This window comes from Anas acuta, chromosome 16 (assembly GCF_963932015.1).
Source record: "Anas acuta chromosome 16, bAnaAcu1.1, whole genome shotgun sequence".
Classification (NCBI taxonomy): domain Eukaryota; kingdom Metazoa; phylum Chordata; class Aves; order Anseriformes; family Anatidae; genus Anas; species Anas acuta.
In genome coordinates this window covers 11,438,967-11,464,090 of record NC_088994.1, presented here as the reverse complement: position 1 = coordinate 11,464,090, position 25,124 = coordinate 11,438,967, and the positions used below count along the sequence as shown (strand labels likewise).

At 37.4% G+C, this 25,124-nt stretch overlaps 1 protein-coding gene across 2 annotated transcripts; it reads left to right on the top strand.

Annotated features, from left to right (window-relative positions):
- The first annotated feature begins 113 nt into the window (after positions 1–113).
- LOC137865381 (serine/threonine-protein phosphatase 4 regulatory subunit 1-like) lies at positions 114–25,061 on the top strand. Of its 2 annotated transcripts, XM_068700425.1 has the most exons (20): positions 149–235; positions 379–423; positions 7,320–7,452; positions 7,822–7,928; positions 8,180–8,322; positions 8,811–8,957; positions 10,296–10,403; positions 11,523–11,588; positions 12,131–12,289; positions 12,752–12,945; positions 13,294–13,730; positions 15,168–15,400; positions 16,428–16,520; positions 17,062–17,247; positions 17,595–17,756; positions 17,844–17,944; positions 19,030–19,150; positions 19,844–19,978; positions 20,712–20,853; positions 21,832–25,061. In XM_068700425.1, the coding sequence occupies exons 1-20, from the start codon at positions 229–231 to the stop codon at positions 21,984–21,986; spliced, it is 2,874 nt and encodes a 957-aa protein (XP_068556526.1). In that variant the 5' UTR covers positions 149–228; the 3' UTR covers positions 21,987–25,061. The 2 variants fall into 2 exon arrangements, with proteins under 2 accessions (XP_068556527.1, XP_068556526.1); XM_068700426.1 differs by lacking the exon at positions 379–423 and having other exon boundaries at positions 114–235.
- Positions 25,062–25,124: the final 63 nt, after the last annotated feature.

Genomic DNA, 25,124 nt, shown 5'->3' with positions numbered 1-25,124 from the left:
GACTGCAGCCCCGGCGGGGCGGCCGCGCTTCTCCTCCCTCTGAGGAGAGGGACGGGGGGCGTTTAGGGGCGATTCGCTCCCCCCCACACACACCCTTTTGGGAGCTGCTGTTTGCTCAGCCGCTCGGGTTCGCGGCCGTGCGGGGGGCAGGAAGCACCGGCGGCTCCTCCCTGCGCCCTCCTCCTCCACCTCCTCCTCCTCCTCCTCCTCGCCCATGTCCATTCCAAGATGGCCGGTAAGTGGGGCCGGCGGGCGGGGGGCGCCTCACCGGGGGCACCGCCACGGCCCGGCCCGGCCCGGCCCGGCCGCCCTCGCTGCTGCCCCTCCGAAGCCAACCCCACCCCCCCCGGTGTCTCTCTTTTTGTTTTCTGTTTGTAGGGATCCCTTTGTATTTTGTGGATTTGCAGGATGACTTAGATGATTGTGAGTAACTGTCGTTTTGTTTTGTGTTTTTTTTTTTTTTTTTTTTTTTTGTATATTTTTTTAATTTTTTATTTTTCTGCTCGCTGCTTGGACCCCCCAGTCGCTCTCTTTTCGCTCTCCGCCTTTTTAATTCGCGACAGGAGCGAGCCGGGGCCGTGCGGAGCCCCGCGGGGCGAGCTGAAAGCTCCTCCATGGCTGTGGGGGCAGCTCGGGGGCTGACAGGGCCCTTCCTTCCCTCGCCTTTTCGGCCTCTCAGCCCTGACACCCGCAGCCGTGCCCGCTCTGAGGGCCGGGAACCGCTCGGTGCCCGCTGCCGTCCTGTGGGGAAGGAGGGCCCGGGGCGAGGGGCCGCTGGCTGTGGGGGCAGCTGGGGGCTGTGGCAGCAGCGCCTTGGGCAGCTGAACCTCAGGGAGGGGGAAATGGGCTCTGTCCAGACCCCCCCCTGAGAGGATCAGCCCCGTCCTGAGGCCTCAGGGGGCCGGGGGTCTTGTGGCTGCCGGCTGGTGAGGCTCAGAGGGGCTTTGGGGGTGGTTCCAGGCTCTCGAGGTTCTGCTGGGCACACACCGCTGAGGTGCAGGCGTTGTCGTGTGTGTGCCCTTCAGAAATTGGGAAATAAACGGAAATAAATCCCTTTGTGTGCCAGCTGGCTGGCAGAAGCTAGTGGTTTTAGGTTAAGTACCCTGTTCTTGGTGCTAGGCGAGGCAGCGCCGGTTCAGCTGGTACAGTGCTGAGTTTTGTTAGGGGATTAGGGCTGAATGCGGCTCAGACAACTTGAAAGAGCTGTTGCTTAAGGAGGTAAATCTGTAGCCACTAATCGCTGAAGTGGTGTTGCTTTGGGAACCAGCTAGGTGCAGGGGGTGGTTTCATTGGCGCTTGGGATGCTGGATTGATATTTCCATTAAAAGACAAACTGATGCTTGAATTTGTTTTTTGTGAGAGACTCGATTTGTTTACCACATAAATGTTTGAGGGGGCATCTTACTGTGAGGGTGACAGAGCACTGGAACAGGTTGCTCAGAGATGCTGTGGAGTGTCCTCTGGAGATACATCCCCACCTGGATGTCGTCCTGCACAGCATGCTCTGTGTGATCCTGCTCAGCAGGGGCTTGGGCCAGATGATCTTCAGAGCTCCCTTCCAACCTCAACCACTCTGTTATTGTGTAATAGGACTTGAAAATGCACAACAGAAGGCTTTTGCTTCTCTGTCTACTGTAAACATTCAAAATTAGGAAGAAGATGATCTTGAGCAACACCAGGAGAAACATGAGAGTATAATGGAAGCTAAAGCCTTCCTTTGGAAGGATGTGCAGGGACACTGCCTCTGCAGGCAGGGGATCACCCTGTGGAATTTTGTTAGTTGCTGTTAACTGTTTTTTGCTCTCAGTATGTCAGGTTTCAGCATTTCACTAGTAGGTAGCAGAAAAACAAATGACAGTTTTGGTTTTTTTTTTAGCTTTAGTAAGAAAAAAATATATATTTTTTTTTAGATGAAATTAATGTTTAAGTGGTGAGAGCTGTTGGTTCATTTTGTGTCTGTGCCTTTGTGTGTGTTGCAGAACATCTTTGATGTTTTTCTTAGAATTAAAGTTTAACTTTGTGCATCTTAATGATTTTAAAGCCATCATTAAAAAGCATTTTCCTTCCTTAATAGTATCTATTTGGAAAGCTAGAAATCTAAAAAGTAAATAAATCAAAATTTGCAAATCTTGGAGTATAAAGCTTGAAATGCATGTTTTTAGCATGTAGGGATTTGAAATCATGATAACGTTGGAGGAAGTTGCTTAAAAATGGGTACTAAAAGATATTGCTTGCTGCAGTAAGTAAATGAAAGAAGTCTGTGTCGAGACCTTAAATGACAAAAAGCATGCATATGTTGAACAGGATTGAAGTGACAAGGAAATTAGGAGATGCATTTCAATGTGCTTAGGCTGATTTGAAGGCTGTTTTGCAGAGCTCAGCATATCAATCTCACCTGAGCTCCTCTAATCACAGGAGAGCTGCAACAGTTGTTGCAGTACCTTAAGACTTGAAAATTCTTAATTCTTTCTGCCCTAATTAAAAAAAAAACAACACACACACAAATCCCCTTCATAGTGCCAACGAATGGTTAGTTCTTTGAATTGATTGTGTTTTTCTGAATTGCTCCCAGTTCCCTTTCTTTTTTTTTTCTTTTTTTAATCCATGTAATAAAACAAAGATAGTATTGAATTCTGTTTGCTCGGTGTAAAGCACAACAGAAATAAATGCAAATTTCCCATAATGTTTTATGGATCTTGGCCTTGAACTGGGGGTAGACATCAGTAGGAGTTAAGTGTTCATTCTCCGTTATTTTTTGGTCTTTGGCTGTTTCTTTGAGACTGTTGGTAAAGAATTTGTATGGTAAATTGATGAATAAGTCTGTTGCTTGAATGCAAAACTCTGGTTTGAGTCATGAAGTTAATTTAAAAAAAAATAAATCAAAAGGTTCGGATAAAAAAAGTTTTGCCATAAGCAGTCATTAATAAGCATTTTACATGGGTCACTTAACATTTGTGTAAAAGGAATGATCATTTTTAGGATGGGCATGTAAATAAAGGGAAATATGTTTGAAAGCATTATGCAAATCTTGTTTATGCTTTAAAAATAACCTTTGATTAAGTTCATGAATTTGGCAATGTGGTTAGAATTGGGGCACTCAAAGCGGTCTTGAGTTTCTGATACAGTGGAGTTCAGGAAATTCTGTCTAGATTGAGTTACTGGGCTAATCCAATGACTAGTCTCTAGCAAAGAGTTCATGGTGCATTTCAGGAAAATTACAGTCAAATAAGTAACTGGGACTGGATTTTTTCTTTCTTAAGTTGATGAAATAGTGTTATCCACAGCGAGGTTCAACTCCATGGGAACAGACAGCTGGAGGGATTCCATTGAATATGGGGCAAAGCTATCGTAAAATCTAACTAAATTAATCAACTACAGTTTGACATTTTGTAAGGTGAGAAAAATAATTAGCTCAAATATCTCCTTAATAGAATTAAGAACTTGTATTTTAAAATCGGTTTTCTGTCTAAAAACAGTGGAAGAAAAAAAATTAACTAGTTGAGCTCATGAAGTTGTTACATAGTGAACCAGTATTTAATGTTTTGTGTTGGAAAAAGTGGTTAGTGATACAGTGACGGTAGCTGGTGATGTGCTGCGTAGTTAAATTCGGTAATGCTGTAGGTGGTTCTTGTAGGCTCTAAGCAGCTTTTGAGTCTAGGTCAAACTAAGGCATGGCAAACTCAAACTCAGCAGTCTTCAAGTAGGTAGAATAGACTAGAATAGAGTTCAGTCAGAAGGGACCTGCAAAGATCTTCAAATCCAGCTGCCTGGCCGCTTCAGGGCTGAGCAAAAGATCTTGTTCATACATGGACAAATTGCACGCTTGTTTGATACCATTAGAGGGAAAACGCTGAATGCGTGGTTCACCTCTGAAGGAGTGTTAGATACAGTAGAAGTACAAGTTCAACATATTTCTGTAATTTATTTTCTGGTATTCTGTATTTTAAAACTTGTAAGTACCTATAGCTTCTTGTTTTATGGAAGAAAAATTCTTGAGAGAAGGCAAAATGGATTGTTCCTAACTTATGTGTACTGAGTCTGTGTGGAAAAAATTTCAGGTATTTAACTCTCTTCATCCTCAGCATGAGTAGTTTGCTCTGTGTTCCCTCAAGTCCTAGAAGCACTAATGTGTGCTTAGCTAATACAAATTAAAAATAAAACTGCTTAGGTAGTGAAATAAAGAATGTTTATCATGTTTCGAAAATTAGTCCTTGGTGTAGTGTTGTAGCCAGATTTATAACTGAGATTTACTTTGTTTTTTGACCTGGTAGGAATTCTGCTGAAATATTTGAAGGGACTAATAGTAAAGTGAAACGAGTTCATTTTTAAACTGTTTATTCTGTAACGAGTGGGCAGTAGTGTGGTTAAAGGCAAGTTTTTTTTTGTTTTTTTTTTTTAAGCTTTAATCTTTGTGCAAGAGGTGGCTAGCCTCAAAAATCAGCTAGCATAAGAGCGTCCAACCTATGTGCATTTCAGAAATACATATTGTAACTGCACAGGCATAAGGATGGTCAGAGTTAGGTTTTGGAGGTGGAAAGAGTGTTGAAACCTCCAAAAGGAAATCCACAATCTTAGTCTGGCCTCCTGCGAGCTTTCGGTGCTGCAGTGGGTTACTTCTGGAGCAGAAGCACTGGGTGCTGCCTCTTTGGGTGCTGTGCTTGGTGGGAGAGTTAGCCCTGGGACAGGTGCATAGATGATTCCTACTAGGGCAGTGTAATGTAAGTTACCTACGCTTGTGCAAATAAATTTTTTGACACTGACAACTTGAAAAGTATATATAAAAAAAAAAAAAAGCCTTTAGAAATGATAATGGCCAATTGAATGGAAGTAAGGGTGTCATAAGAATCCACAGTCATGCTAGTTACTCGTGGTTTTCTTAAAATATGTTGCTGATCACATAGCTGTGGAGTTGCGTGTCTGTGTATACATTTACAACAACACAAAATCTATCCCCCAGTTTTCTTCTGTTTGAGTCCTGTTGAATTTGTTGATTGGAGCTCACTGTCCTCTAGAGCGCAGAATTACTGTTTTATAATTCAAGTAGGTTCATTGGAAACAGTGTTGTCATAAATATAGTCTGCTTTTTTTTTTTTTTTCTCCTGAGGCCCCCAGGTATAACATTTTGTCTTGAATATGTTCGGATGTAGTTTATTTTTTAAGCGCTGTGTTTCTGTGGAAGATGTTTTGGCTTCAGTTTGTGTCCGATACTAGGAAACCATGTTTCAGTTGTCTTCATCTCAGGCCTGTGATTTGTCCCAGTAACTTTTTCTTTCTTTTGCATTGAGGACAGCAGAATGATACGTGTGCTGATAAATATTTCTTCATTAAGTTAATAATAACTTCAGTGAGTTTGGAAAACAGTGTCTTCTAGAGATTCAGTCTATTTAAGGATAGAAAGCAAAAACAAAGTATTAAATAATGGGCAATCAATTACAGGCATATGAAATCAGATTCTCTTGTAGGGAAAAAAGCTGAGGCTTGGTACCTCTTGGTAATAGAGTATTTTTTATATAAAAATCAATTTATAATGGGTATTAACACAGTTCATTGTGCAGGTCTCAGATTAAGGAGTTCTTCAGAGAAGTGTTGATGACATAAACCTGTAGAAAGAATAAGAGGATAGAGTTGAAACTTAATTATTCTGATTAAGGTACAGCCACTTCAATCCTGAAGGAGCTGTTATATCAGAGACCTTGTAATTACATACAGACACCATTTACCCACTGGCAATTTCAGAGTGTATTATGAAATGATGAAGGCTTCTCTTTAAGATGTGCAAAAGCGTTGTAGTGATTGGGCTGGCGTATTGAGAAGGACTGTGAGTTTATTTACCCAGAATACTGGAGATGGGGATGCACAGCTCTTTACACACACATTTGCTAATCTTCTGAGCGCGTCAAAGGGAGAGGGTGTTTCTGTTCTTCCCATTTTGCAAGCAGAGGAAACTGATGCTATAAATGAAACAAGATTTGGTTTGCTCATTTGTTTAGCCACATCTCTGCTGGTTTCTAATGTGGAAGCACAGTGTAACTTCCCCTCCCTGAGGACAAGAGGCCTGTAGAGCCCTGGCTTGGAGTGCCTGGGCTTCATTCCTACAGGCAGAGTTCTTACAGCCCATTTGGCTTGTCATTGTGCTTGCAAATTACTGCCAGTGTTGTGCTTTCTTTACCAATTTAAATACCTAATATTGTGTCCTGCCAAGTCAGAAACTGGCTTGTTTTCTGCAGTGGCTGTCACTCTTAGCACATTTGCTGGCCTGAGAGAGACTACTTCTCGCATATGAGAAGCAGTGTGGCACCATTTGTACTTCAGAAAGGTCACGGGTGTTGTGTGATTTGTTGGGGAAGTTGTATGCCCAGAGCAGTGTCAGCTACTCCAGTGTAACTTTTTCCTGTAGTTTTAGTTACTGTGTGTGTTCCTGTATCTATTGCAGAAATGAGAGAATTTGTCTGGAAGATTGAGTTGCAGACAGATTTCTTCAGTGCCTATGCTTTAAGAAATGAGCACAGGAAATAATTTGACAGCGAAGTTATCGTTTTTCCTACCCCCCTCACAGCCCTATTTTTTTTGCCTGTAATCTATAATCAGGGGCGTGTTACTGGATTCAGTGCTATAAGATTTTGGTGGTATGGGGTTGGTATAGTAATACTTGGCTAAAAAGTTCGCAAATAGAAAAAATGTTTAGAAAACAGTAGTTTTATTTGGGGAATCTTGGTAGTTAAGAACATCTGCAGTAGAAGTCACCCGGTATGTTCACAAGTGAAGTTGTTTTCTCTCCAAAGCCACCTGTGTGGTGTGAATGTTTGGGACTCTGTAGTTGTGGTGAGAAAAATGTGCCTTGGTAACTTTGAAACAGACACAAGTTTGCTGTTTTAAAGCAATATGCTTTTGCATTTTCTATCACTGAAAATTTCAGTTTCTTTTAATGGGACTTATTTTCCTTTTGAATTTGTCTGTCAGTTTGTGGCATGCAGTTCTGTCAGCTGTGCTCTCTTAATTTTGTAGTGTGGCTAGTTCTGTCAAATTGCAAAGCAAAATGTGTTAAAAGCCAAGGATATTGTGACAGCTGAAACAGGTTACATTTCAGTTCCATTTCAAGGCTTGAATTTACTGGTCTCTATGCAAGTATTGCCCTTGAGTTCATTGGGTATAACTGAAAACTGCTTACCAGAAAAAATCTTTAGTGATATACAAATAGTTTTGCTTTGAAGAATAGCTCTAAAAATAGGTAGAGGTATTGGCATATTTTATATTCCAGCATCTCTTGCGGACTCTTGGGTGATTTTTCTTTTCTTTTGTTACTCTTCTTGTCTTTCAAGTTGGATTTGAAGATTATGGACCAGACTGTGATAGCATGAGGATAACAGCATTCTTGGACATTCCAGGACAGGATAATTTGACTCCACTGGCTCGTCTAGAAAAATATGCCTTCAGTGATAACGTATTTAACAGGTACAGTTATAACAATCACACCTGATGGCGATACAAGTTTTACAGCATGGTGGGTCTGGGGGCATTGCTGCTACTTTCATTATTTTGCTAAATGCAAAATTTCTGTTTGAATAACTGTTATGTAAAATTTCCATTAATAGCTTTTCTTTCTTGTTCATCTAATATCTCTGGACTCAGTCTTCGTTTTTTTGGGGGTGTGGCAAAATTGTATAGCTAGTACGACTGAATATTTAGAGAAGAGCTTGATGTGTGTGTTTTTTTTTTGTTTTTTTTTTTAAGTGTCCCTTTCCATTTATTAAGTTCCTCCTGCATCCCACCTGTATGTTGTTGACAAGATATCAAGACAGTTAATCTGTTGTTCTTCCACAGGCAAATTATTGCCAGAGGTCTTTTGGATGTCTTTCGAGATTTCAGTAACAATGAGGAAGACTTCCTGACTGTAATGGAAATAGTAGTCAGACTTTCTGAAGATGCAGGTTTGAATGCATTTGTTTTAATTTTTCTAACTCTGGACTATGGCGATAACGTGTAAGGCTATTTTATTTGTTTCCTTTATGAACTGGCAATCTTAGTGGTGATATTTCCTTATGTTTCGAGTCTTTTCATCTTTTTCTGTTGTGAAAGCTTTAAAGCAAAACAAAATCCTAGCTTTTTCATAATGTACTTTCTTTTTTTTTTTTTAATTTTCAATTTACTAATGTAGCTTTTACTTTTGATTTATTGGTAGAACCAACTGTACGTACAGAGCTGATGGAACAAATACCTCCAATTGCCATTTTTCTGCAAGAAAGTCGACCAAAATTCCCAACAGCATTTTTTGAATACCTTATGCCCATAGTAGTGAGGTATCTCACAGATGTTAACAATCAGGTAGGTAAAACAGACTGTGAGTTGAATAGTTGGAAAACATGCTGTGGTTTGAACTAGAGATATGAGGAACAGAGAATAAATTTCCTGTTAATTGATACCTGGTTATTACATATTATTGGTATGTGTTGATTTCAGCACACTTTGCTAGGGAGGTCTGAATATACATATTTTTACCCTAGTGGGTAATGGGAAATGTGTAGGATTTTCCTAATGACATACTGACACAGTCTGTTATTGGAGTTGTAACATACAGGTCCTGACTTCTACTTCAAATTTTGTTTTTTCAGGATTTGATTAAAGGGCATCTAACAATTACATTGAAATTTACTGTTTATTACTAATTCCTTTTATTGTTAAAGCTGAGGGTTTTTTTCTATTTTTTAACTTGTACCTCCGTGTTCAATGAAAACATGCTTTCTGTAGTTCTCATGTCACTAAATGATGTTTTTACAGTGCTAGACTTCTGTTCTGTTCGTTCTTATTACTAGGTCAGAAAGGCAGGTCAAGAAGCACTGCTCATACTGCTGGAACAAGATCTTGTTGCTCAGAGTGACATAGAAAACAAGGTGTGTCCAATTCTCTTGGACCTCTCTGCTCCTGACAGTGATGATGAGTACAAGGTGGAAGCCGTGAATGTAAGTGAATTTGAAAAACTCGACTTGAAAGAAAGCTTGTATCTTTACCTTTTAGGCTTTTTATTGCTTTTGTTCTCTATTTTTTAGCAGTGCTATTACAAAGCTTTTTTAGAATATAACAACTTTGTGCAAGCCTTGAATAAGCATAAGAAAGGGGAAATAAAAATTGTACTTACACTTGTATTGGCTCGAGAGCTTTACATTAATAATGGAACCTAAACTTTCTGTACCATTATTTCAGTTTCTTGTATTCTTCTATTTGTTAGTTGCTCTACTGAGAATTGAAACACTGATTGTGATATAGTTGAGGCTTGGATCTATGTATGTTAAGCTGTTAAGTGCTGAATCAGTAGGTTTCTTAGTCATTTGTAATGTTGAGCACAATTGGAAAAAAAAAAAAGACAATTCTCAAAGAATTGGAACAGGGTCAGGACTTGATACATCATGTAACACATCGTGTAACACATGCTTATGTTGTGTAAGCATTAAACTCCCAGTGCTGCGGGCAGAATAGTTGAGGAGAAAGGTGCATGAGTGCCCCTTCCTTTTTACCACTGCAAAAGTAAAGATTACAGCATGTTATTCCAGAAAGTGCAAGGTGAAAGGAGACCTAAAGTCCAAAGAACCTGATTTTCACAGCAGTAAAACCTTTTGCTGTGGTAGGTGCAGTTGGCAGTTTCTCAGAGAAAGGAGCTAAATTAATGAATTTGTCACTAATTATGGAATTAAGATGTTAATTCTTAAAAGTTCTGAGTATGATTCCTGTAAAGTATGCGTTAGCTTACATATGTGACTAGTTTGTCTTATTCTCCCTTTTCTCTCTTCTTGTATGGCAAACTTTTGCCTTATGTTGTCTGATCCTATATAGAGCTAGGATGATGCTTGTTTTTAAGCATTTGAGCAGTCCTAAGTTTGAGATATTTGTCGTATACTTAAAGATTGTGCCTTTACATACTGGCTAGTGCAGTGGGACTTTGTCTTCCGTGTATAAAAATACCGCTGTATGTATGCCACACTGTAAATCATATTGAAAATGTATTTATTAATAAAAGCCAATTCACTGTCTTTTTAATCCAGTTAAATAATGTAAAGAAATATTATGTTCAGGAGTGACAGTACAGAATGATTTTAAATACAGTATGGAATGATTTTAAATAAAAACTACAGTTGTGCTTTACATAAATAAGTGTACAAAAATATGAATAATCTAGAGCGCTGAAATCTATTTGATGGTAGTTGCTTTCTTGCTCTCAGAAATAATTTCTAAGAGGAGGTTTGTGCCATGCTTGTAAGTTGTATAATTTTTTGTCCTTCCTCATATCCCCTTCTTGATTTTAGATAATCTGTAAAATGGCTTCTATGTTGAGCAGAACAACAGTTGAGCACATGCTGCTTCCTCGTTTTTGTGAACTTTGCAGTGATGGGAAATTGTTTCAAGTCCGAAAGGTTGGTGTGTTTTCAACCCTGAAATGCTTCAAAGGACTTTGTATGTACCCAGCTATTCAAATGCCTTCTTGAGGAATTTAATCATAGCTTTCACTGATGAAATTTGAAAGGGTCTGGAAGAATAGTTTTAATTTATTAGCATGGGTTATAGATTCTGTATTTCACTAAATAATTAGGTAACAGTCCTTGGGGAATAGTAGGTTTTGCACCATTTAGTAGTATTTCGCAACCTATTTTTAAGCCACAATATTTGGTTCTGTGATGCAAATCAATTACCTGCTCTGTTATCTTATTTCAAAACCAGAAATTCAAAAATAGGTATTAGACATTCTTCCTTTTTTAAAACCTGTTGTTGTTCAAAGGAGAAATCTCTGAAGTGCAAGATTCCTTTTAAGTCATGGTCAAGTACAAAGGGAAACTTACAGCATAAGAAGTCTTAAAATAATTCAGTAGACTTAAGGGTCATGCTGAGCTGCAGCTTGGTCCTTAACATAAGCTGTTGGTGTTGGAATTTGACCTGTGTTACAGCATTATAATTCTGTTTTACATTAAATAAACAGTATGTTAACATAGGCTCATGTAAATTCATTTCAGATTTCAGCTTTTTTTTTTGGCAACAAGGGAATGTGCCTTCTGCATTAATTACAGAATTTGAATATAATGCACTGTAAATGGGACTAACTTGAGATGTTGATTAAACTTTTCTTCAGCAAAGTGCTTAAGCCATTTTCAGCTATAGCAAAGACAATTCTGTCTGTACACCTAAGTCCTGACACTCGTATCATATTTTAATCTGTTTTGTTTTGACAGCTGCTGTTCAAAGTCATTAAAGCTTCCAAGTAGGCTTATTAGTCCTTTTTAATTATTACTGAAGTAGAAGATTCTCTTCACAATGCAGAAGCCTTTTCTGCTGTTGATTTCAAAGGCATGTGGTTTATGGAAGCCTGCTCTAATGAGTATTTGTTCAGAATGAGTTAAGGTTACAGGATGTAGTTACATGGCTGAAATTTGAATACTCAAATGTGCATTTATTACGGGGGTTAAATAAAAGTTGATGATCAACCTAATGCACTCGAAAGTGTGTTAGCCAGAATGTTATTCATGATGTTTTTTTCTTAGATTTGCGCAGCTAATTTTGGTGACATTTGTAATGCAGTTGGTCAAGAAGCCACAGAAAGACTTCTGGTAAGTAAAAAGTCAAAATCCATTTACAAGACATGTATTTATCAGTTCAAGTGGTTTAATAATATTTCTTCTGTTGTCTTTTCTGTTATATAATCTGTTTATGTATTTTTTTGAAATGACTTTATCGGAGGCTTTGAATGCACTTATATGGCAAAACTGGGATTGAATAGAAATAGAAAATTCTTGTTATGCAAAGCATTTTTAAAATGTAATTGATGGTTCATATGCATACTTCAGAATTACTGACTTGCTCTTTTCCCTGAACTAGATGAGTTAAATTACAATTTCAGGAAAAATAAGCCATTAATTCTATTCTTTCCTAATGTGTGTAGTCAAACATGAAATCCCAGTGAAGGGGAGATAATTTTTTCCAGTTTCTTCAGTTAATGCATTTTTTTAACCTGTCCCTATTTTATTATTTTCTTCACTCATTTTATTCTGAGTTCTCATTGTCTCCAGTTTCCAAATAAATACCTTGATAGTAAGTTGCTGCAGCCTTTGCTTAGTTTTTAATTAGTCTTGGTTTTGTTTATTTTTGGCAGATTCCCAAGTTCTTTGAACTTTGCTCAGATAGTGTTTGGGGAATGAGAAAAGCTTGTGCTGAATGCTTTATGGCAGTGTCCTACACTACATCCCCAGAAGTCCGCAGAAGCAAACTATCCCCACTCTTCATCAGTCTTATTAGTGACACTTGTAGATGGGTAAGCAACTCACTCTATAATTGATGTCTTCCCAGGCAGACAAGATAATAGGCAAGGTTGTTTTTTTTTTTTTCTGCAATTAGGTTCTTATCTAGTAAAAGCTGATCTTACCGAAGAGATAAGCCTAAGAGAGAACCTTGTTTTTCTTTTCTTTTGTTATTTAGAATTCCTGTCAATGTTTTTTTTATAAGTGTTGCTCTTCTCAGAGTATGTTGCTTGTGTTTAAGATACTAGTTGAAGTATGTAATGATATCCTTCAAATTTGTAATTTAAAAAAAAAATCCATATGTTTGTTAATATTCTGACACCCTTTGTGTAGGTGCCACTTATTGGATAGTTGGTAAAATCTGGCATTAAATGAAGCTATTACAGTAACAAACAACTTGGGATCAAACTTTATTTTTTAGCATTAATTCTATGGGAGTTACATGAATCCTGAATGTTGTCTTTATACTATCCCAGGTTCGTCAGGCAGCTTTTCAGTCTCTTGGCCCCTTTATTTCTACTTTTGCAAACCCTTCAAGTGCTGGTCTTTACATTCGAGAAGATGGGACGCTGAGTATCCGACCATCAACACAAGATGTAAATTCCAATTCCTGTCAACCAAGCAACAATATAACTTTAATTGCCTCTAGTACAAATGCTACATCATCCAGGTAAAATCATAGGAAAGATGTGGTATAGTGGAAGGGAGAAGCAAGAAGGTAATTCCTTTAGTTGCTGCTTAGGGCTGCAAATCTTAAGAAAAGAGTTCCAGAAATGGTATGAAAGGTGAGGTCGTGCATGTACGTCTATTTGCGTGTAGCCATGTTATTGAAGTGAAATTAACTTTGATGGCTTGACAGGAAGATAAAGGGAAAACTGTAGAAGTGAAGTGTAGCACTAACATTGTCTTTCTGTGGAGAAAGTAAGCTTCTGTAGTTGATGCTACCTTTTATGAAGTATTTTACTTGAAAAGTATTGTTAGAGATATTTTATATGGATAATTGTGTGTCTGTTATTAGTTCAGAACAACCAATGGAAATCAAACCAGAGCCTTCACCTGAGGAGACTTCAGCTGAAGTGAATATGCCGCTCTCAGTTGAGAACCTGAATAAAGACACATGGGAAGCAAGTTCAGATTGTCGTACAAATCCTGGAGAAGATCTGTCTAGGTTGTCTCAGGATGATAAAGTTGTTGCTGGTGTGGTTGAAGTCTCTATGGACAGCAGTTTGCCAGGAACGAACTCAAGGCTACAGTCTGCTGAGGATGTGTTTAATACATTTCTATACTGGCGCCCTCCTCTGCCTGATATAAGCCAGGACCTGGAGTTGCTTCAGTTCAAGACTGAGAAGCACAAAGACAGCTGCTCTGTGCCATGTAATAACTGTGTTGCTAGCAGTGAAATAAAAAAAGTTCTAGAAAGCTTACAGGAGCACATAGATGATCCAGATGTTCAAGGTGAGACTCTGTAATAGAATAATGTTCTCTCCCAGAAAGGTTTCTCCTGGCTTTTATAAAAACCCTTGACTGTGCTTTAAATGGTTTGGTACTCATATGGTGCTAGGACTCACCTGACAAGCCTGTCATTCATAGTCAACTGTTTCTCATTCTACTAAGTCTTGAGTAAATTATCAATTTTCATCTGTCTGTTTATTCATTCCTTTTTTCTGCATGCAACTGGAGCTTTATTTGGCTTCTTTGCTATGCTGTGAGCAGTGGCAGAGTGGCAGTATGGCATATCTAGTTGGCTCCTCATGGCAAGCTAGAAAGGCACCAGGAGAATTTTTCATGTCTGAGAATGGAAAGGAGTAGAATGAAAGGGGAAGACTTAGAGGTGAAATATTAAAAAATAAAGTCGTGAAAGAAAGCAGAAATTGAAGTGGATGAATGAAAAAAGGAAAAAAGTGTAAATGAGTTTTGGAAAGAAAAGGGAGAGAGAAAAGAGCAAAAGTGTATTATGTTCAACTAAAGCAAATGGAAAGATGTTAGCTTGACAGTTATGCAGTGGGAAAATGAATGGTTAGGAGAGACATGGGAGAAAGCAAGAACATGTCCATACATCCCCTTTTCATTCTGACTTTAGTTGAACAGTCATGCTTCAATTCTCAGAATAAGGAGATGTGGTTATTAATCTTTGTTTCCCTTCTGCTTTGACATCCAGAACAGTTATAAAACAGCAAAAGAACTGATAACAGGCATATTTATAAATTGTCCTATTCCCTCATTTCCAAAGTATTCTAGTATTCTTCACCTTTAAATTATGCTCTAATGTCTCTATAGTCTGAGACTATATTTTCTTCAGGCCTGTGGAGATATAACTACCTCAAGGTGTTTGCATTCTGACCTCTTAGTAACTTCATGTTCTTAGCAGCAAAGTTTCTCTGACGTTTATTGGTGATGTAGTGGTAAACCCAACCACTAGTGTTCTGTCCACTTCTGCAGATAAGTTCAGAGGTGGTTTTACTAACTCCTTCCTCTAGCTAGATTGTTGTGGTTTTTTTGAGAAACGTTTTAAATGCACATTATTGCCTTTTCCAGGTAGCTGAAGGAATTCAAGAATATTAATAAAGAATTTACATTAATATGTTTGACAATGTGAAGAGTGAAATGTGAACCAGTATACTGTGATACCTTGGGGGGGATTATCATAAACATGTTTCAGTGGGAGAAATTGGTAGAATGCTCCTGCTGGAAATGTTAATGTATCCATGTCATTGCTCTTAGTTTATGTGAAGGTTTCATGGAAGAGCAATAGTCCTTTCTAACAGCAAATGTTTGCTAATATGTTTTTGTGAAGCTTCGATCTGATTTCTTTTTATCCTTTCAAATTAAGTAACTAAGTTTAATGCTTTTAAGTGCAGAAAGGATACTAAATGGTCTCTTGCTTTATAACAGCTCAGGTCCAAGTGTTGTCTGCTGCTCTGAGAGCTGCTCAGTTTGATTCTGTTGGGAACTGTGAGACCAAAAAAATGGAAGAGAGCAGTGGCAAACTTCAGAACAAGACTATTTCAGGGGAAACAGCTGTTTCAGATACTACCTGCAACCAGCTGGCGGAAGACACCCTTTCATCCACTGCATCCCAAGATGATATCAGTGATGAGTCTGCCACCAGTATACTGAAAAGCACAGTAAGTGTGCATTGGGCTCCATGACTGAAATGAATTCTTACCAACTGAAGTAATGTGTATGTTGGTGTAGTCCCTGACATAAGTGACCTGCTTCAGATCTGAAGCCAGTACTACATTGTAACTATTATATGCTACTTATTTTAAAAAACAAAATTGAGTGCTATTATTTCTGCTTGTGCACAGGCTACTTAAGAATTATTTTTTTGCAGTAGCCTTGTAGTACTTTTCAGAGGAAACGTATTAAGTACAGTCTCACCTCTTCCTGCAATCGATCTAAAATTATCTTTTGATCTTCAAGCAGGAGGCTGAATCAGGTGGTGATACCTACACAGTTCCTGGTTACTATTTCTTGACAGTAATGTACAGATAGGAGTAAAAAGAATCATTTGTGCAGTATTTAATGTTGTTAGAGCTAATTTTGAATGATTAAGAAAAAACGTTGTCTACAAAGAAAAATTGCACATAAGACCTGTACAAATAACGTAAACAACCAAAACCAAACAAACAAGAAAACCCTGTGATCTTTTAGACTTTCTGTGATTTTGGTCTTTTAAACCTTTAGAGTCTTTCAAAGGTTTCCATTGATATTTATTTGGGGAGAGGTGTGTGTGTGTGCTTCATGATTTGATAGGCTTGGAGTTTCCAGTGGTATTTTCCAAAATAAGTGATGCTTTTATCATGATATTGACCTGGAGTAACTGCTCGGCTGCCTTGTTTAATAGTTAAATTCATGCCAAGAATAAAAAGATCTCTAAGAGTATAATAAAAGTAACTGCACAAAATCTGAATGAATGATGGGTTTGTTGCATTAAATTCTGTTCTAGAAGCAAATCTATATGTGATCTTTATAGTGTTTGTAGTGTACAACTGTTGTCTTTTTTGCACTTGTATAAACACACTGAATAAGGCTTTGTCTCTAAAAGGCTATTTTGTAACTGAATTGCTTTGTTCTTACTGTGATGCTTTGAAATAATTGCAAACACTGCTAAGTGTAACTCATTTCACTGATTAGTATGTCCATTTACAGGATTCAGGGGAACAACACAGAGGAAACAGTGTATTTTTAAAGAAAGACCAGGAAAAGAATCCACCATTTGAAGATGACAAGTCAAAGTTACAGGTGATTAAAATAGCATCTAACTGCTTTAGTGGAGTACTAGACACAGTTCATCTCATCCTTCATACAGCAGTAGCTTTTGCAGTTGATCAGTTGCAGAAGGTGAAGAAATGCTCTGGGCATTTAAAGAACTATTTTAAATCAAAAAACTAGAAAAAACATGTTTTTGGTAAACAAGCCTACCTGTTGTCTTTTTGGTGCTTTAGAGGCAATTCACGCAACAGACTTTAGGAGCTGATGATACTGCTTTGTCATTGGATTTAATGTTTGTCTATAGTAAAGAATAAATCTTCAGTTTGATTTGACATAGTCTGTTCAAGAAGTAATATTTACTGTTCATTGCTGACATCTCTGGCCTAATGGGAAGACAAATAACTACTCATTTGCAGTTTGTAAAGCAAACCCACAAAATGGGTGTCTTGCCACTGTTTTTATTTTGCTCCCCACTGGTTGGTAGGAAGAGAATACTACAGCACAGCAGGTGTATTTTCTTACTGGTCCTAAATTAATGGAAATGTGTGTTGCTGCTGTGCTCTCTCTGTAGGATATCATACCTCAACCTTTACTAGACCAGTACTTGTCAATGACTGACCCTGCTCGTGCCCAGACTGTTGATACTGAAATAGCCAAACACTGTGCATATAGTCTTCCTGGAGTGGCCTTAACGCTGGGCAGGCAGAACTGGCACTGCCTGAAAGATACGTATGAGACGCTGGCCTCAGATGTACAGGTAAAGAAAAAAAACACAAAAAACACCACCACCAAAACCCCAAAACCAACAATAAAAAAGTCTTACAGCTTTCTAATGATAAAGCATAATTTTGAGATTCTTGTAGCTTTTGTTCAATTTGCTTCACTGAAGTTATAACATCGTATTCTTTTTTGTAAGGGATTTAAATGTGGAGTAAGAGTTTAAAATTCAAGATTTAAATCAGGCATTGTAACTGTAACTAACGTTTTCTGCTTCTATGTAGCTTGCCCCATTTCTCAGTCCCTCACATAGGTGGTGTTTAAAGCTGTGAGCTTTTTTTTCCACTTACGGTAGCTAATGTGTATCTCTTCTTAAATTGTTTGCAGTGGAAGGTACGCCGGACACTAGCTTTCTCAATCCATGAACTAGCAGTTATTTTGGGGGATCAGCTAACAGCTGCTGATCTGGTGCCAATTTTCAATGGATTCTTGAAAGATCTAGATGAAGTACGCATTGGTGTCCTTAAACATCTCTATGACTTCCTAAAGGTAGGAAAGTGTAATTTAATTTCTGAAGATAGTATCTTCAGAGTTTTGAATTTGATCAGCTTTATGCTAGTAATGTTTTTCCTTTAGTTACTTCATGCAGACAAAAGGCGAGAGTATCTTTATCAACTTCAAGAATTTGTGGTGACTGATAACAGCAGGAACTGGAGGTTTCGTTATGAGCTGGCAGAGTACGTAATTTTCTTAATGTCTGATTTTCATGTATATCACTAACTTGGAATAGAGAATTATATTCAGAAGTTAGTGCACCCTAATTCTGAGCTAAAAGATCACAACCATTCTTTATTAAGGAAATTAATCAGGGAACTTAGCTACTGGCAATTTTTTTTAAATGCAAACTGTTGCAATCAACCACAATAGAAACTAAAACATCACATGCCAAAATGGAAATCTGGTTTGCATGTAGCTTTTGAAATATGACAGTCTGATAGGTACTATTCACTGAGAATTCAGATTTTACTCAGTTCTGGACTGCATGTAAAATTAGGGAAATGTATATACAGAGTCATTTTTGTATTACATATCTGCAGGATAGAAAAGACTGTTCTTCAAAAATATATGTATGTATTTGTTTGGTATTTCCATATGGCTGGGTATATAATGGAGATAGTGACATCTCACAGTTCTTTTTCAACAAGCCCTGTTGATATTTAAAGAACCCAAGGAATGTTTGTAGACATGGTTTGCAGCTAAAATCTGACCTTCGTCTTTATCTCGTCGCTGTATTTGGGCTGTTGAGGATTTATTCTCCCTTTTGTTGTTTGGCTCAACAAACTGAATCTTATTCTGGTGCAGTGCTGTTGTACAGCAGTCCTCTGACATCTAGTGGAGAGTTAGGTAACTTTGTGTTGTTTGTTGGTGTGACTGAAATGAGTCCTGTAAAGTTTTGTAGATTTAAATAACTTTTAAAATGTAGACTTGTAGACCAAAGTAAATCTCTGATTTTTACTTTGAGGGAAGGTACATGACACTGGTCTGAAGTTACAGAGAAACATCTCGTTGTACTTCTGTTTGTAGGTTTTTTTGTTATTTTGATGCAACAAATGTGATGCTTTGTTGATACAGCTTGATTAAAAGTTTCTTGCATCTCTTGTGTCTTTTCTAATATGTGTTTTCACCTTTATAAAGAGAAGACCTAACCTCTGCAGGTGCTTCATAATAAGGATGGCCTTTTCAAGGCTCCAAGTGATTGTTACTGAGTTTCAATGGTTGGTTAGTGTTGCACTTGGTTGAGTTAATAACTTCTTTGTTTCAGGCAGCTGATCCTGATACTGGAACTCTACAATCCCAATGATGTCTACGACTACTTAAGACATATTGCACTGACTCTCTGCTCCGATAAAGTTTCAGAAGTTCGGTGGATCTCCTTCAAACTGGTAGAGGATTTAGTTCACTTACTTGGAAGGACAGGAGGAATATTATTCTTGAGAGGGATATCTGAAATCACTTATTGTTGTAGCCTCAGGAGCTTCTGTCCATCTGTAGGCAGAAGTTACCGGCCTTTTGAACTTGCTCTGTTTTGATGCATGCAGTTAAAAGGAAACTGTATAAAATACACTGAGTTGTCTGACTTCTGTATATCCTAAAGCCTTCCTCATTTGGCTGTATGTGAGTGATAAATGTTTTTAACTGGATAGAAACCAGGAAATAAGACTTTTCAGAAGAACTTTCCCTGAATTCTACCTTTAGAAACAACCAAAGAAACAAAACAAAACAAACAAAAAAAAACACAACTGACCTTTCCTCAAAGTTTGTTTAATCTGTGGACTTCATGATAATGCCATCATCCTGTAGATGAACGAGTAGAAGGATTCCTTGTTTGTGGAACCATGGATAAAGGCATTATTTTAATGGTGGTTTTATTTTAATTTTGTTTGTTTAACTTGAACATCATCTTATGCTTTCTCTACAGAAGGCTTTTCTCCAATATAAACGTAATAATTCATTAAATTCTTCAGGCAGAGCTGGTTATACTGTATATGTTTGTTGTTTCTTTAAGAGGTTCAAATACAACGATGCCTTTTCCTAAGGGCTAAAATTTAAATCTCCTTTCTTCCTTTGCTTCACAGGTTGTAGCAATACTACAGAAGTTCTATGCAAACAATGCAAATGCACTGGGACTAAATTTCATTAATGAACTTATAGTGCGGTTTCGTCACTGTTCCAAGTGGGTTGGAAGACAAGCTTTTGCCTTCATTTGTCAGGTTGGAGCATTCTTTCTCTGAGGGTCTACATACATTTAATTTGGAGCCAGTTTGAGAATTTTCAGTAATGTAGGCAAAACTGAAATTCGGACTTGAGAATTTTTTTAGTGATTCTGTAGGTTGGGCTGGTGTCAGGAGTAGCAAATGGTTATCCAGGTTTGAAGCTGTGGTGACTTTTGTGCTACGCCTCCTGCTGGTACAGCTGATCCTTGTTCCTTTCTAGCATCCTAGTAGCCAAGTTAGGAAGTAAATCCTAAAGGGATAAACATTTTATAATACCTGTGTCAATGTGCTGGGATAAGGGTTTACAAGATCTCTTTGAGCTAACGATGGCTGCTGGATGCCAGGAACTACTTTGCTCTATTTTCATGCCTCCCATCCATCACACTTCAGCCCCTACAAAGGTTTGCTCTAATAGGGATGGAGAAGAAGGGGAGGTGAGTTTAATACTGAAAGGCAGAGGAGTGATGACAGGCAAGAGAGCAGTATTTCCTAAAATAGAGCTGAAATTCAGTTATCTGCCCATCTTGGGTCATCTTCAGAATGGCAAGATGCATTTTTAGAATGTTTTTCAAAGGTTGCACTGCAATATAAGGTGTGGTTAAACTCTTAGTTAAGTTAAACTGTCTTTTCTAAATGGTCAGACAAAATTAAGGACAAGATAGAAAGGAATGGCAAATGCTGTAATTTTAACATAAATCTTGCTTTCTCACGTTCTGTCCCTATCCTGTAGGCTGTGGTGGAAGAAGAATGTATGCCTGTTGACCAATTTGTTGAACACTTACTCCCCAGTCTTTTAAGTCTTGCTTCAGATCCTGTGCCAAACGTAAGGGTTCTGCTCGCCAAGGCTCTAAGGCAGACGTTACTGGAGAAAGGTGTGGTCATTAATTTCCTCTGAAAGAATTAATGTCTTACAAATGCTGTCCTTCATCTGCCAGTGCAGTTCTTTATAAATTGGCTCACTTGACTAGTAAAAGCCTGTTTAGTTCTGCTTATACTGAGAACACAAATGTATGTTGTAATCTGGGATACTGTATTTAAATTCAGATTGAGGGATATAGATTTAGAAATGCATAATACAGTGGCTGTTCAGTCTTAGATTCTAATTGTTCATCATCATCATCCCTGAAGGGCCTGAAACTGACATGGATAATATATCCAATGTAATAATGCTTCATCCACTAGAGGGCAGCTACATACTTGTTTATAGCAGGAAGTAATGCAGTTCCTGCATGTTGCTGCCTATGGTTATATTTGGTGTCTAGTGCTTGTGGCAAATAGATTTTTATTGGGAAATTTTAAACATCACCTTAGATTGTATTGTTTTGTTTCAAAACTATTTTAATTAAGTCTTCTTTGTGGTCCGTCAAATGAAGTGTCATTCCTCTTTTGTGTGGTGGAATTGTTAGCTAAAGCTAACAATTGTAGTAGGAAATAATATGATTTTGTGCGCTGCTACAATTTCCTGTATTATAATTCCTTAGAAAACAAAACTCTATCATTTCTGAGTTAAAGTATGGAGAGTGTTTTGCGAAACACTGGACAAAGGCAGCTTCCTGAGCTTGCTTTTCCTTGTTGGCACGTTTCCATTTAGGGCTTATCAAAAATTATTTATTTTTATAAATACTTAAGTACCTTATAAGGTGAGTAAAAAGTAGCATATTTCTTTCTCTGACAGTTTCCTCAGCTTGCTGTAGTTCCTCTAAGAAGTTCATTAATTGGATGAGCTATCCCAGATGTTTTTGGCATCCTCTATATTTAGGCATTGTGCATGCCCTGTAGCTTTAAAAAAAAAAAGTTTAATTTCTTCTTTTGGCTTTGATTAAAATTGTCTTTTTCTCACCTTATTCTAGCTTATTTTAAAAGTGTTGGCAATCCTCATCTAGAAGCTGCAGAGGAGACCATTCTAGCTCTTCAATCTGACAGAGATCAAGATGTGGCCTTCTTTGCTACCATAAAACTAAAACAAAACAACATGGACAATACTCCCATTGAAAAACAAAACTAATGCGTTCTGCAATAGCCCTGGATGCCAAAATGGTTATTTGCACAACATTCATGGTTAGTATGAATAAGGTGAACAAATAAGAAAATTAAGTTTTTGGCACAAAGTGACAAAACAGCTAGAAAGGGCTTTTTGAGAAATACCATACTTCTTATTTCATGACCACCTTTCATCTACAGATGTTTCTATGTTTGTCTGATATGCATGAGCAATTTATTTCTTTTCCTAAATGTGGGTGGTAACTCTGATCTTACCTGCAGTTCAGTATTGTATGTAAATTCTTGCACATACTCAGTGTTTCAGTGTAATTGAAATTTATTTCTTTTTTAACAAAACAGTTCCTGTAGTAGTCTGCTATAAGCTTCTAATGGTTTTTGGATCTTTTTTTGATTATAGCAAACTTACATACAGATATTTTTCTCATTTGTTATTGTAGCTTTTGTATCATTTCAAATATTGTGTTTTATTTTGTCTGAAAGAAGTGTATGTATGTGAATAGCTCTTCAATTTCAACAAAAAAAGGATGAAGAATTTAATTCTGTATCAGTGGGGAAAAAAGTTCAATCATTTCATTTTATAAAGTAGTTAGTCTGCTAGAGCTAAGGCATGATTCATTTTTACTTAATATAATGTGATAATTTTCAAAGCACAGAGTTTGACATTCTTTGTATATCGTGACTTTTCTATTATTTTATTTCTAAACTATACTCCTACAAGTGTTAACGCTGTCTGTTTCTATTACTGCTGGTGCTGGTTAGTTGTAGATAGACCATTAATTTTCCAAACTGAAAATTACTCATTCTGCTCTGGTGAAGTTCCCTCCAACTAAAGGATTCAGTTCCTTCAGCGTGTGCTATTTCTTTAGAAGGGTATTAGAGTTTTACAGACTTAAGCTTTTTTACAGGTCTCTTTCATTCCTACTTCATTTGAAAAGCACCTTTTTAACTGGTCCAACATTCAGATCCCCATCAGCCTGTTAATTTGTTTGTAAGACACGGGATATCTAAATTCTGGAGAAACTTCCAGTAGTAAGTGTTCAGAAGGAAGGTGTTAATGCAGTTTATAACTTCTGTGGATTCTGTGGTCAGGGTTGGGGCAGATGACAAATGGAGGCTATTGAGATCTTTAACCTTACATAGGACATGCCTTCTGTGTATTTAGATGACTGTTTCAGAAGAAGGATGGAGTTAGTATACAGGTAGAGCAAAATTCTGTTAATGAAATCTGAGAGCATCTGACTGGTTTGCAAAATTCCAAAACTAATACGTTTTGGTGGATCCTATTTTCTGTCATGTCCCAAACCTGTAGTTAGAATGGGGCTTGGAAAAAAAAAAAAAAAAAAGACTTAATCTTTTCAGATTTTGGATTGGTACTTAGTCCTGTTCAAAAACTAATGATTACTAAAGAAATGTCTTTGTGTAACGATAGTTACTTTCTCAGTGAACACAATTTGTCATAAATAGGCCTGTGGAAATATTTCTTTTCCCCTTGTTTCACTGTTACTACTAGTGAGTAGTTCAAGTGGGTGAAGATTTTTGCAGAAATAACTTTTTTCCTTCTTTTGTTTTAAATCTGGCTTGTCTGTGATAGAGCAAGTAGGTTCCTCAGCTGGGCTCTACTTTCTTAGGGTTCAGTTATGCTGAAAAACTGAATGTTTGTCTAACTAGTCTTGTATTATAATGTACAGTATTTGTATTAAATTGTTTCCTTGTGAGCTCACAAAATGCTTTTGGAAGCAAAAGGCAGAAATGTACCACTGCTATCACTGCTCTTACAGTAAACAGTATAAACTCTGTAAATTCTGCAACATTCTACATTTAATTTTTTACAATTTTTTATAATTTAAAATGGTTCTTCACTACAGACTTTTTATGATTGCGATTTCTTAACAAAAGACCCCTCAAGTTAATTTTTTCTAGTTCTAATATCTTTTTCTAATGCTGGCATTACACTAGTATTTTCTAACAGTTCCAATTTTCTAAAGCCTTTTTGACAAGGTTTTACTTCTGTTTTTCTATTATCGGTTCATTAAATTTCTCAGCACTGATCAAATTTTTTAAGTGTGTGTGTGTATATGTAAGTATGTTTGAAATGTATATATACTAGATACTTTGAACATTAACCCAACCCAGGTTTCTGTTTGTCAGATAATCTTTTAATAATTACCTTTTCTTGCAATAATCCACTGGAAAACACAAGCTTTTGTATGATTTAGTGTGTTTGGTTAGTGTTCGTTAAGGATTTTTTGATTAGAATATTTGTAAACAATAAGCCACCGGCTATAGAAGTTCACTAAAAGGCTAAACAAAGTTGCTTGTTTTTAACAACATTTGGTACCTCTCTAGCTCCAGAAATCAAAATCATGTCTATTCCAGATGATAAGATTTCAGTAGAGCATTTAAAACCTTTTTCAGCTCTACAGTTGCATGCACTAATGGAGGGCACCATAGTTTCGGGGTATGTCGTTTGTTGTTTTTTTTTTTTTTTGTAGGCAATGTGCAGGTCTGTTAAAACAGGTTTACCCTTTACAAGGTTTGCCTTTTTGTTTTAATTTTATACTAGAAGTGGTTTCAGCATGACTAAAGACCGCACTTTACGTCTTGTAATAGACAAACGTATGCAATGATGAGTAAAGCTGTGTGTTAACATACAATTCTCTGGGTTGTTTAAATTATGCAAAAATATGTATTTTAAAAGCCAGATGGAGCAAAGTTAGGTAGCTGATCCACTCTCACAAAAGCAGTAAGAATATCACTTCAAAGCATTTCTAGCTAAGGAACATGAGAATAACGTTAGTGGGTGCAATATTGCTTGAATGCTATAGGGAATTATCAAGCACTTGTAATCCAAAGCATGTTAGTCATGTTACTTAGAACTTGAATTCACTGGTAACTTATGTATGATGTACACTTGGCATCTGTGAGGATGCTGCCCTAGTGGCAGTTGTGACTGTACACAGTGTTGTTTAGAACCCAATTAAATGAGGACACTCTGGAAGTGTCATTCATTTGTCAGAATAGAGAATCTATGTAACTTTGTATTTATCTCAATAAATTCTGTGACTGTTTTATAAATCAACGTGTAGTAACTGGCTTTTGTTACAAGTGGGGTGTGAATGTATTCTTTTGGTTAGTGAAACTT

What these genes read in the sequence shown, in the direction of transcription:
- LOC137865381 (XM_068700425.1), top strand. An exon ending in CAGACTTTCTGAAGATGCAG is followed by an intron (nt 7,929 to 8,179) that starts GTTTGAATGCAT and finishes ATTTATTGGTAG; the next exon opens with AACCAACTGTACGTACAGAG. An exon ending in AATTGTTTCAAGTCCGAAAG is followed by an intron (nt 10,404 to 11,522) that starts GTTGGTGTGTTT and finishes TTTTTTTCTTAG; the next exon opens with ATTTGCGCAGCTAATTTTGG.